The sequence below is a fragment of the Perca fluviatilis genome, chromosome 19, assembly GCF_010015445.1.
Source record: "Perca fluviatilis chromosome 19, GENO_Pfluv_1.0, whole genome shotgun sequence".
NCBI classification, from domain to species: Eukaryota; Metazoa; Chordata; class Actinopteri; order Perciformes; family Percidae; genus Perca; species Perca fluviatilis.
In genome coordinates, this window is record NC_053130.1 from 5,001 (window position 1) to 19,008 (window position 14,008).

Genomic DNA, 14,008 nt, shown 5'->3' on the forward strand with positions numbered 1-14,008 from the left:
GTGGGGCCGTGCCTGGGGGCCTCGGTCGGGTGGGGGTCGGTGGGGTGGGGGCCGCTGTGGTTTGGTGGTTGGTGTCGCCTGTGCTGCGAGTATTTGGTCGGCGGTCCGCAGGTTGCTGTGGCGGTCAGTAGGTGGCCTGTGTGGCGGTCAGTAGGGTGGCGGTCAGTAGGTGGCCTGTGTGGCGGTCAGTAGGTGGCGGTCAGTAGGTGGCCTGTGTGGTAGTCAGTAGGTGGCCTGTGTGGCGGTCAGTAGGTGGCTTGTGTGGCGGTCAGTAGGTGGCGGTCAGTAGGGGGCCTGTGTGGCGGTCAGTAGGTGGTGGTCAGTAGGTGGCCTGTGTGGCGGTCCTGCGGCGGCGTGCGGCCCTCAGCGTGAGCTCGCTGTAGGTCTGGAGGAAGCTGTGGTAGATGAAGGTGATCGGCAGTGCCAGCAGCACGATGCCGCTCACCACGCAGACGCCGCCGAGCATGCGGCCCGCCACGGTGACCGGGAACATGTCCCCGTACCCCACCGTCGTCATGGAGATGATGACCCACCAGCAGGCGGCGGGGATGCTGGCGTAGTCGTGGTTACCGGCCTCCGGGTCCAGGCCGTGCTCCAGCAGCTGTGCCAGCGCGCTGAAGATCGCCATGGCGACGCCGATGAAGACGAGCAGCGTGACCATCTGGCGGTGGCAGCGGCGCAGTGTCAGGCCGAGCGTCTGCAGACCCAGGAAGTGGCGCGCCAGTTTGATGAGCCAGAAGATCCGCATGATGCGCAGGACACGCAGCGTGACGCCTGCGCGCTGCAGCGTGGAGTTCTCCCCCGTCAGCATCGTCACGGCAACAGAGACGTAGTACGGCGTGATGGCGAGCAGGTCGATGATGTTCAGAGGGCGGCGGACAAACTCACATTTATCCCGAGACACGAGGAAACGCACGATGCACTCCGCTGTGAACCAACCAATACACACCGCCTCAATGATCCTGCAAAAGACACAGCCAATCAGATAGAGAGAGAGGGAGAGACAGCCAATCAGAGAGAGGGAGGGACAGCCAATCAGAGAGAGGGAGGGGGAGACAGCCAATCAGACACAGTCAAATTACATACATACTCTAAATACTATGTTGGGTTATGCTTATTCCTGACCTCTATTAAACGCATCATAGTCCATTGTGGACACAATAACATGTCCTATCAGGAAAGTGAGCGCACAAAGCGAGACTTTAAAACTCTCATTGACCCCTTTTTCCACCAACGGATCCAACGTGTTCGCGTGGCTCGCTGTTATAGTGCAAGAAAGCAGCTCGTTTCCTCCTCTGACCAGTGCTGTTGTTGTTTAATCGCGTCCATCGTGTTTATCTGCTAATTCAGAAATGGCGGTCACAAGTTTCTGTTCGTCTTGTTGGTCACGGTAACCCCGCCCCCCCCCAGCCGCTGACGTAAGTGGTTCTTACTTCTGGCCCAGCAATGATTTGGTGCTACTTAAGAACCACTTTTACTGGTTCGGAGCTGGTGCTTTGGTGGTCGAAAAACAAAGAACCGATTTGAAACTAGGCTCTGGCTCTGAACCAGCACTAGCAATGCCTCAGTGGAAAAGGGGTAATTGAGGCTTTAAAAAGCACTGGGAAGTCGGTTTTTATTTCGGGCCCACTTCCATCTCTAGGTCGCGGAGCATGCCTTTTTAGCAGACTACTCTCCCTTAACACCTGGCTCCAGCTTACATGCAGCATTCACAAGATAGGTTTTATTGACAATTTTAATCTGTTTTGGGAACGTGGCTCACTGTTCAGCAGGGATGGGATTCATCCCAATACACGCGGCAGCCAGGTGCTCTGTGGGAATTTGCAGCACGCCTTGCACACTCAGAGCTATGATTGACTGCTTGCATTCCGTAAACACACGCACAAGCACACTGACCAGTCACACTCTCCCATAAGCCCTCACTCCTTTACAAATAACTCTGCTAACCCACAGACCAGCTATATCATTCCAGTTATAATCAATAACATTAATAATCAGAGGTACAGTGCTACACGCTCCTCTGTGCCTCCTTTGTAGCAGTCACCCATTCATAATCCCATAACCACAGTGTCTGTCCCCCGACTGAGATCGGTTAAATCAAACGTTAACAAAAGAGGTGCCATACCCAACAACCTAATTGGAATTAAAACAACCACTGCAACGATAGAACAGAATAGGAATATCAAATGTGGACTATTAAATATTAGATCTCTGTCTTCCAAAGCAATATTGGTAAACAATTTGATATCAGATAATCAAATTGATCTATTCTGTCTTACTTAAACATGGCTGAATGAAGCCATGAAGAATATGTTAGTCTAAATGAAGCCACTCCTGCCAGTCATAATAATACTCAAATTCCCAGAGGCTCAGGCCGAGGAGGAGGAGTTGCAGCCATCTTTGATGCAAGCCTGTTAATTAATCCTAAACCTAAACTAAATTATAACTCTTTTGAAAGCCTTGTTCTTAATCTTCTACATCCAACATGGAAAACATTACAGCCAATTATTTTTGTTGTTGTCTACCGAGCTCCAGGTCCATATTATGAATTTTTAACTGAATTCTCAGAGTTTTTATCACGTGTAGTCCTTAAATCTGATAAAGTACTTATTGTAGCTGATTTTAATATCCATGTGGACGTTGACAATAATAGCCTTAGTATTGCTTCCTACTCACTACTAGATTCAATTGGTTTCATTCAGAGTGTGCATGAGGCCACATTTTAACCACACCCTCGACCGTGCTGGCATATGGCATCGAAATTGAAGATTTATTAATATTCCCGCAGAATCCGGTATTATCAGACCATATTTTAATAACTAATTATTATTGAATTATATAACCAGACAGTGCTATAGCTAAATTTAAGGAAGATATTCCAACAGCATTTAACTCAATGTCATGCTTTAATATAACAGAAGACCTTTATGTTAACTTCAGCCCCTCCCAAATTGATAATTTTGTAGACGGTGCTACGGCCTGTCTACAGACTACTTTAGACTCTGTTGCTCCCCTCAAAAAGAAGACGATGAAGCAAAGGAAACTGGCACCTTGGTATAACTTCCAAACTCACAAATTAAAACAAATCTCATGAAAACATGAAAGTAAATGGCGTTCCACCAAACTGGAAGAATCTCGTTTAGTTTGGCAAGACAGTCTGAAAACCTATAGGAAGGCCCTCAGAACTGCCAGATCAGACTATTACTCATCATTAATAGAAGAAAATAAGAACAACCCAAGGTTTCTTTTCAGCACTGTAGCCAGGCTGACAGATAGCCACAGCTCTACTGAGCCATCTATTCCTCTAGCTCTGAGTAGTGATGACTTCATGAGCTTCTTTAATGATAAAATTATAACAATTAGAGATAAAATTCATCACCTTCTGCCCTCAACTTCTAACAGTTCACCTTTAAACGCAGGACTGCTAGAAAGAACGACAAGACCTGACATATACTTAGACTGCTTTAATCCTATAGACCTTCAACAATTAATATTAAAGGTCTCTTCAGTTAAGCCATCTACCTGTCTCTTAGACCCCATCCCAGCGTGGCTACTCAAAGAAGCATTACTACCTGTGCTGGTCTAGGGTCTGTGGGAGGTGTCCTACCTGTGCTGGTCTAGGGTCTGTGGGATTTGGCTACCTGTTTTAAAAAAAAAAAAATGTTAACCTTTATTTATTCAGGGGAGGTTCAGTGAGAGGCAGCCTCTCTTTTGCAGGAACGCCCTGATCACATTCACACAGTTGCACACATTCATACCTGGAAGCTGCCCAGTACAACCACACTCTGATCTGCTGGCCCCTGAGCAGCTCCACTGGAGCAGTTGGGGTTAAGGGCCTTGCTCAAGGGCACCTCAGTGGTGGTAATGAGGGAGGGACAAGCGCTGCTCTTTCACTTTCCCCACCCAGATTTTATCCTGTTGGTCTGGGGATTCCAGTCACAAGCCAGTCCAGTCACAAGCTCTCTTCTCTAACCTCTAGGCCACCACTGCCCACCGCAGTGTCCTACCTGTGCTGGTCTAAGGTCTGTGGGATGTGTCCTACCTGTGCTGGTCTAGGGTCTGTGGGACGTGTCCTACCTGTGCTGGTCCAGGGTCTCGGCACTCTTCCAGTCCGGTAAGGTGCTGGCACACAGCATCACCATGGAGATGACCACGAACAGCATGGACACTGAGGCGAGGATCTGAGCCAGGATCGAGGACGTGGGCTCCTCGAAGGTCCTGCGTACCGTCTCCAGCCAGCGTCTCGGCTCCCCCGCGGGGCCCCTGGGGGGCTCCTCCCAGGGGCCCCGCGGGGGGGGCTCCTCTGGGAAGAAGTGGACGAAGCACTCGGACATGCGGTGGTCGAGGCGTCGCTGGCAGCATGGCTGCAAGTCGGCGCTCTCCAGACCCCAGTACAGCATCTCGTTGTAGAAGGACAGCTCGCACATGTGCGGCACGAAGCGCAGCTTCCCGTGCTGCACGTACAGCATGATGAAGCTGAAGGCCTCCGAGTGGCGGTCAAAGAAAAACTCGTTGCTGTCACGGTCGTAGTCATCGCAGAGCTCCAGCAGCTCGCTCTCCGACACGCAGCGCTGCAGCCGGCTGAGTCTGCTCAGAGGAAGCCGCTTCATCAACTCCGCCGGGAAGAAAAACCTGCGGCCGCCCACGTTCAGGGTGCAGAGACGGCTCCCAAACTTCATCTTCTGGGACTAAAACACCGACCGGGGTTCCTCAAACTGCGTCTATTTCTTTGTTAAAGTGTCAAAACTGTGTAAATGTGTAATGTGTATATGTGTAAATGTGTAAATGGGTAATGTGTAAATGTGTAAATGTGTAAATGAGTAAATGTGTAATGAGTAAATGTGTAATGTGTCAATGTGTCAATGTGTCAATGTGTCAATGTGTAATGTGTATATGTGTAATGTGTAATGTGTAATGTGTAAACGTGTAAACGTGTGTATGTGTAAATGCGTAATGTGTAAATGTGTAAATGTGTAATGTGTAATCTGTAATGTGTAAATGAGTAAATGTGTAATGTGTAATGTTAAATGTTAAATGTGTGAATGTGTGATGTCTAAATGTGTAAATGTGTAAATGAGTAAATGTGTAATGGGTAAATGTGTAAATGTGTAAATATGTAAATGTGTTATGTGTTATGTGTTATGTGTTATGTGTAATGTGTAATGTGTAAATGTGTAAATGCACACTGCTTCTAAATCTCAGCTTGAGTCTGTTTTAAACACTTCATTTTGTTTCTGTTAAGAAATCCGTTTCCATCTTCTGTTAAAAAGCTGAAGCCGTTTCCCAACGTTAGTCTGCAAGGACATCAGCTCCACACTCAGTTTCCTGTTAAAAACGTTGGCTGCTGCTTCCAGACTTCATTTTGTTTTTGACAGTTTCCATCTTGGGTTTGTTAAACTGCTGTTTCCCAACGTTAGTCTGTCTGAACATCAGCTCCCAAACTCTTCTGTTAGAAACGTTGGCTGCTGCTTCAGTCTCATCTTCCCGTTCCTCTTCAGGGCTTCAACAAAATAAAAAATGTACCGTTATTTCTGGCCTACATTGATTTTAAACAAACTCATTCTCTTCTATTATTATTATTATAGATGTTGTAGTTAAATATTAAAAGCATTGTACTGTAATAAAACCAACCAGTGTCAGAATCAGCTGATTTAACAGCTCACATGTTGAAACTCACCAGATTTCAGCGTTGAACACGAAGCTGTTCTTCTCTCCTTCAGATTCTCTGACATTAAACACCTGCAGAAGATAGTCTGTCTAAATCCTGTTGGACTTCTGCTGTTTTCTGGCTGTTGATGTGAGAGTGAAGAGCAGCAGCAGCCATCCTCCTCTTACTCCTCTTCTGTCTGAGCGGAGGAGGAGGAGAAGGAGGAGGAGGAGGATCAGAGGCGATGAGTCAAGCAGCAGTCAGTCTCAGAGTCTGAAAGAGTGAACACACAATCTTCTTCTGTTCCTCCTCCTCTTCTTCTTTAGATCTGACGGCCGTCATCATCCAGCAGAATTAAACATGAAGCTCACATCATTTTAATTTCATGTTTCAGTGAACATCAAAAGCAGATCTGATTATAATGAGTCAGATATTATTAATTGATGCGTGACCTGCAGAGATGATAGTGAAGGAATGGCTCCCCCTGCTGGACGGTCTCGGTAACACCAAGGTTACAGCTCTGAACATTTAAACATCTCAGGTCTATGAACTCTCTTCTTTAATGTACTGCTACACTAGAACCAAACAACGGTTACGTGACTATTAGCTGCTGAACTCAGATAAAACAGAAACATTACTTAAAGGTCCCGTGTGTAACGTGTTATTATTACTATCCACCACCTGGTGAACTGGTGCAATCAAAACAACGTAGCGCTCAAAGCTCTAACCCTAATAAAAACAACGTAGAGCTCAATGTTCTAACCCTAACCCAGTGTCTAACGTTTAATATCAAATAATAGTGAACTGTTGAAACAGATGGACTCGTTTTTATGGCCCTCAGACAGAAAAACACAATATATGTTTAAGTCAAGTCAGCTTTATTGTCAGATGTGCTACACATGCATCACAAATGAAATTTCAGTCCTCTCGGATCCACGGTGCAAAATTGAATAAAAAATAAGTAGGGCTGTGCTCAATTAAAGAAATTCTTAGTCGACTAACAATCATTCAATTGTATCGACTAATTGATTAGTTGATTTAATCAACAGATCTGTAAATCTGAGTTTCTCCGCTAAGAGTCATGCAAAAGCACCACTTTAATTCTTGTGTTTACCAAAGATGTGCTCGTACGTTTCTTTGAAATAAGTCATTCAGCATGAAAATGGCATCAAACATGACTAATGGACTAAAGAGATCTAAGTTGACTAAGACCGAAACCACCGATTAGTCGACTAATCCACTAAGAGGGAGCAGCCCTAAAAATAAGTGTTCTATAATAGAAAAGACATAGAACAAACAATCAACAATTTAACATGACATAAAAATAAACAATCAACAATCACAATCAAGGCACTTGAGTATTTACATGACGAAATTAAATTAGGATAAATAAAATGAATTTAACGTATTTTAACAGGTGAGGTAGAGCAGTGTAGTGCAAATAAAGAGGGTAACGTGAAATGTGCAGTCCCTGAGTACAGAGTGTGTGAGTGGTGTTGGGGGTGCAGTCCTAGTCTGTGGCAGGGGGCAGAGGGTGGAGGGTGGGCAGGAGGGGGTGTAACTGACTACACTCTTGAGAAATATGTTGTTTTGTGACATAATAAATGTGTAAATCATAAAATAACACATTCTGCGTTGGTTTCTGTTAATAATGTGTTGCATGTGGCACCCTCTTCAACACGCCAGAATGGGTTACATTATTGGCCAATCACGTTGCGTATCTGCCCCATAGATCTACCCTCGTTCATTTGATTCATCCCTACCGCTTGTGCTGAGACGATCCCTTCTTTCTGGGATTAACCAACAGGTTCAGGAGCAGCAGAACTGATGAACATGTTATTTTGCTTTTAACGTGATCTTTAGTAAATATCAGTGTTTCTAACAGTTCCCAGCTGTGTGTCCATGAAGAGGGACCTAAGGTCTAAAGGTGGTTATATAAACTACAAAGATGGATGCCCTTCTCATAACTCACGGTAAGTGAACTGTTGAAACAGGTGGACTTGTTTTTATGACCCTCAGACAGAAAAACACAATATATCTGTAACTGACTACTGGTGTTTGTGTTTAAATCATTGATTGTATTCAGTTTATGGTTCGGACATGAACTGAGCTAATTCTTCCTGATTCCTCCACAGATCTCAGAGGCTCCCATTGGTGAGTCTGCCCAGCAGCATCAAACACACCTGGGTGGTATTTCAGGTAGAAGGTTTAACAAACTCTGAGTCTAACCCTGATGTCTGAGTTGATTTACCCTGAGATGGGAAACTATGAGTTTTCAGTTCCAGAACAGCTGATATAAGTTAATTCAATCACTCGGGGTAGGTTTACGCGTGTGCACCACCAAAATAAAAAGGCAGCATGAATGGAGCCATGATTCTACGATTCACCAGGTGAGCTAACCAGGTGCCCATTGATGCTGATACTTTTGTACTTTTACTGAAATAACACTGTGGTATCAGTACTTTTACTTGAGTACTTTGTGGTCATGTTTAGTCTGATTACCTGATGTAGGAATGAATCTTATATTTAAAGACAACAGACTTTCTCTTCTTACTCAATCATAGCTTTTATTTAATTTCTCTTTACAACAAACATGAAACTCACAAGAACAAATTATAGAAATAAAAAGACAGAAAACAAATGTCTCGAGTTGAATACTTTTTTGTAAACGCCTTCATAAACAAACATTTATTCTCTTCAAATCATCATCTGAGGTTTTAAAATGTCTGCTGTGCTGGTGGCGGAGCAGCTGGAGGTCTTCATATTAACTGTTTATGGGAAGAAGCTGTAATCCAACAGATGTTAGACAACTAGTTACCTCTCCCAACTGGTCTCAGGCTGACTCACGGTCAGTTCTCTCTCCCAACTGGTCTCAGGCTGACCCAGGGTCAGTTCTCTCTCCCAACTGGTCTCAGGCTGACTCACGGTCAGTTCTCTCTCCCAACTGGTCTCAGGCTGACCCAGGGTCAGTTCTCTCTCCCAACTGGTCTCAGGCTGACCCAGGGTCAGTTCTCTCTCCCAACTAGTCTCAGGCTGACTCACGGTCAGTTCTCTCTCCCAACTGGTCTCAGGCTGACTCACGGTCAGTTCTCTCTCCCAACTGGTCTCAGGCTGACCCAGGGTCAGTTCTCTCTCCCAACTGGTCTCAGGCTGACCCACGGTCAGTTCTCTCTCCCAACTGGTCTCAGGCTGACCCAGGGTCAGTTGTCTCTCCCAACTGGTCTCAGGCTGACCCAGGGTCAGTTGTTACCTCTCCCAACTGGTCTCAGACTGACCCAGGGTCAGTTCTCTCTCCCAACTGGTCTCAGGCTGACCCAGGGTCAGTCTCTCAGCATCAGATATCGTCTCCTTTAGCAGAGCAGCAGCAGGGTCAGATCCTAACAGGAGTTATCTCAGGACACTTTGCAGAGAGAGTAGGTCTAGACCACATTATCATTTACAGAGACACAACTCCCCCCAAGAGCAAATATTTGGTGCAACAGCGGCGAAGACAGACAGAAACCTCAGAATCTGAGTCTTAGTGGGCGGCCGTCTGACGCCGCAGACAAGCTGACGTAGTAATGACATATGAAGAGCATCCTAAAAATAAGGTACCACTGGGGAGAAAACTTCTAACTAATAATAATAATAATAAATTGAATTTATATAGCGCTTTTCATAGACTCAAAGTCGCTTTACAGGGTAGGGTAGATTATAAAAACAGAACAAAACAAAACGAACAAAACAAAACGAACAAAACGATCAAAACAAACAAAACAAACAAATCAAAACAAACAAAACAAAACAAGATTCAGGCTCAGATTAAAAGGGAGGGGGGCGTGGGGCTACAGATAGGCAGAGGTGAAGAGATGGGTCTTCAGGCGGGACTGGAAGATGGTGAGGGACTCAGAGGTGTGGATCTCTTGGGGGAGGGAGTTCCAGAGCCTGGGAGCTGCTCTGGAGAAGGCTCTGTCCCCAAAACTGCAGAGTTTGGACTTTTGGATATAGAGGAGACCAGCTGAGGTGGATCTGAGGAACCGTGAGGGTTGGTACGGGGAGAGGAGGTCAGTGAGGTATGAGGGGCCAGATGAATAACTAATATCGGGATCTCCTTTATGTAAAAAAAGGTTTGGTCGTATTTTATCAATGAAATCATTCAAAACTCCATTGAAAAAACACAAACATTTCTAGAGCAACACAATATACAGTTGGGGCGGCTGTGGCTAAGTGGCAGAGAGGTCGCCTGCCAATCGGAAGGTTGGTGGTTCGATCCCTGGCTCTGCAGTTCCATGCCGAAGTGTCCTTGGGCAAGACACTGAACCCTGAGTTACCCCCCGATGCTGCGCCATCGGAGTGTAAACGTGTGTGAATGTTTATCTGATGAGCAGGTGGCACCTTGTACGGCAGCCTCGGCCACAGTGTATGAATGTGTGTGAATGGTGAATGGTTCCTGTACTATGTTAAAGCGCTTTGAGTAGTCTTTAAGACTAGAAAAGCGCTATATAAAAACAGTCCATTTACATTTACGACATCATGTTCAGTGTCCCTGAATGTCCACCTGTCCACCTGACCCACCGCCATCACAGCCAGACGCTAGCAAACATGCCGGTTTAATGTTCGCACCTGAAAGCAACACGATGCGACTCTGCGTTTCCTGGGATGGCGAAGGAATGTCCAGCCCAACACTGCTTGGATTAGTTTTTATTCTCATCCAACCAATCACACGCCTCATGCCTAAACTTAGTCTCTTATAGCCAGACCTTCCTCCACAGTGCTGCGGAGGAAGGTCTGGTGAGTCCTCACACCATTCCTGCATGGGAGAAGAACATGCTCTGGTTTATTGGCATTTCTTTAAACCAATCACAACCATTTTGGGCGGGGCTAAGCTCCGGACGGAGCCATGGTGCCTCTGCTAAATAGTCTCAGGAAGGAACTTGTTTTGGTGGAACATGTGTACGTTCAAAAGTAGTTTTAGTCGTGCAACAGAAAACTCAGATTGGACAGATAGTCTAGCTAGCTGTCTGGATTTACCCTGCAGCGATCTGAGGAGCAGTTAACCATAGTCCTCACAAAGGTTGGAACCCCAACACAGAGACAGAGGAAGGGGACGCACATCTGGAGGAAAAAAGGGACATCTGGTGGCCACGGAGCAATTCTGGAAACGAAACGTTGTGGATATAGACTAGCCTAAACCTAACCAATCCAACCAACAGAGGCAACGAGTATTAGCCAATCAGAGGCAGAGTAGGGTGAGACATTCCTTCACCTTCCTAGGAAACACAAACTCGCCAACCCGCCGCTACCAGCAGTCCGATTGGCGCTGTTATAACCAGCAGCCGGTTGAGTTTAGAGTTTAATTTTGTTGCGTTACTTTGTTTTGTGATCAATAATCTTTATTGGATTACAGTTTGATGGTTTTAGTAACAGAATACTGATGGTCAGTGACCTCACCGGGACTCTGTGATTTTATTGGATGTTTCAGCACTTTTCTGCCATGAAATGATCTGATTGGTCAAGACATTTGCTATGTGCTGCTCATGTACATCATGACTTCAACCTTCATCATTCCCTATTTCCAAAAGATGTTTTGACTTTTTCTTGTAATTTGTTTTTTAATGGAAATATAAAAATGTTCTTTTTCGAAACATGCAATTTTGGCGTCCAATGATCTGATTGGTCAAGAGATGTGTTTCTTGCCGTGACATCACAGGAGACACAGCCTGTATAACTGGGCTGGAGTCACGTGTTTCTTTATTGTTGGAAGATAAATGTTTAAAACACCAGATTCCTCATCAGACTGTCAAGCTGTTTACAGTTCAGTTACTCTGACTCTGAGGGAACAGACCAGCTTTAAAATCTAACTCAACATGGGAGAAATACATTCATTTATAACAAACAGCGCTACAGATTTACTGTGTGCACTCAGATCAGCTCTTCAGGACAAACTCTGTTAGCTAACGTTACGTTAACTTTTATCTAAAACATTTATTAAATCCTCTTGTTCTCCGTCTACTTCAGAGTCTGGTGTCCAGGACACGGTTAGCCTAGCTTAGCACAAAAACTGTAAGCAGGGGGAGACTGTTAGCCTAGCTTAGCACAAAAACTGTAAGCAGGGGGAGACTGTTAGCCAAACTTGGCACAAATAAATTGTAAGCCGGGGGAGACTGTTAGCCTAGCTTAGCACAAAAAATGTAAGCAGGGGGAGACTGTTAGCCTAGCTCCCTTTTCCAACATGTTGTTAACTGAAGGTGGAGAAACGTGCAGTTTTAGCAGCAGTTAGCATAGTAGCTAGTTTGTGGACAGAGGCTAACAATTGCCCCGTGCTTCCAGTCTTTGTGCTAAGCTAGGCTAACTACATCCTGACCCTCTCTCGGTGCAGGAGAGCCAGAGAGGAAACTGGTAAGATATATCCGACTCTGGAGGAGACGCAGAACTAAATGGATCCATTAAAACACGTTTTTAATACTTAAATTGTGAATAAAGTTTCACCTTCTTCTTGCAGCTAAAAGAGTATTTAAAGAGTCATGAAGTCCTCAAAGTAACGGAGCAGGAAGTGACATACACCTTCACACATTAGGACTACGCTTCCCAGAAACCACCTGTTCTGTTTCCTGTGGGGCATTTTCACACTGTTCAGTATATCAGAATATCTTTAGAGAAGTTTCTTAAACTCTCTGCAGGGTGTAAAAGCTAAACTTTAACTGAACGCTCAGTGAGAGTCGACTGTGAAGTTAAATGTGTGTATATATATACTGTATATATATATATATATATATATATATATATATATATTACTACTACTACTTATAATATCCTGTTGAAGGGAGGTCTGTTGTGGAGATATTTGGGCAGGTCTGTGAGTTTTTGATTAGATAATTGTTTAGAGAAACCTGCAGGACTCTGGTATATATAATTATATATATATATATATATATATATATATATATATATATATATATATATATATATATATATATATATATATATATGTATATGTGTGTGTGTGTGGATTGTTGTTGACTGTCTTGGTTGTCGGTGTGAAAACGCCTGTAAACAGAAACCAGCAGAGCAAAGAAGCAGTGCATTGTGTGAAAGGCAGGTCAGGAGAAATATTACAACTTGTTTTGTAAAAATATTACAAAGTTTTCATTAAAATATTGAGACACGCGCCGCCCAATCAGACGTCTGTTAGTCGAGTACTTTAGTTACTTTATTACTCTTAAGAGAGAGAAGTTAGAAGAGTCTGATTTGTTTAATTTAATAAAATTGGTTTAATTGTTAATTATAATTCATCTCAGTCCTAAAAACATCTTTAAGATATTAAAGTTGTTTCAAACATTAAAACAGTTTGTCTGTTGTTAGCACAGTTAGCAGTTAGCTTCACACGGCGGCAGCAGTACAAACCCCTTCAGCCAATCAGACGATAGTAGTACAAACCCCTTCAGCCAATCAGACGATAGTAGTTCAAACCCCTTCTGCCAATCAGACGACAGTAAAGAACGCGCCACTCACAGTCAACACCACAAAACCGGACAGAGAGGGCCAATCAGAACAGTTTGGGGGAGACAGCGCCCCCTTTTCTAACCCTTTCTATTGGCTATAACTGCACTATGCTAGTTCTCTCTACCGGCTATAACCGGCTATAACCAGTTAACAGGCTATAACCGGCTATAACCGCACTATATGCTAGTTCTCTCTACCGGCTATAACTGGCTATAACCGGTTAACAGGCTATAACCGGCTTTAACCGCACTATGCTAGTTCTCTCTGCCGGCTATAACCGGCTATAACCGCACTATACTAGTTCTCTCTGCCGGCTATAACCGGCTATAACCGCACTATGGTAGTTCTCTCTGCCAGCCATAACCGCACTATACTAGTTCTCTCTGTCAGCTATAACCACACTATGCTAGTTCTCTCTGCCGGCTATAACCGCACTATGCTTGTTCTCTCTACCGGCTATAACCGCACTATGCTTGTTCTCTAGGTTTTTAAACCAATTTTATTATTTTTTTTTTTTTTATAATAAAATAAATTATAATTATTTTTAAATAAAATATAAAAAAAATAAAATTAATTTATAAACAATAATAAAAAAAAATATAATAATTTAAATAAAAATATAAAAAAAAAAAAAAAAAAAAAAAAAAAAAAAAAAAAAAAAAAAAAAAAAAAAAAAACTAAGCTATAAAAAAATATTTTTTTTTTTTAAAAAAAAAAAAAAAAAATATAATTTTTTTTAAAAAAAAAAAAAAAAATTAATTATTTATAAAAAAAAAAAAAAATTTTTTTTTTAAAAAAAAAAAAAAAAAAATATTTTTATTAAAAAAAAAAAAAAAAAAAAAAAAAAAAAAAAAAAAAAAAAAAAACCGTAATTATACT

At 43.4% G+C, this 14,008-nt stretch overlaps 1 protein-coding gene across 1 annotated transcript; it reads right to left on the reverse strand.

Annotated features, from left to right (window-relative positions):
- Nucleotides 1–123: 123 nt before the first annotated feature.
- On the reverse strand, nt 124–4,679 carry LOC120547670 (potassium voltage-gated channel subfamily G member 3-like). The gene is made up of 2 exons (XM_039783204.1): nt 4,078–4,679; nt 124–962 (listed from the first exon to the last, which is right to left on the reverse strand). Exons 1-2 carry the CDS (start codon nt 4,677–4,679, stop codon nt 320–322), a joined length of 1,245 nt encoding a protein of 414 aa, XP_039639138.1. The 3' UTR covers nt 124–319.
- Between the last annotated feature and the right edge of the window lie 9,329 nt (nt 4,680–14,008).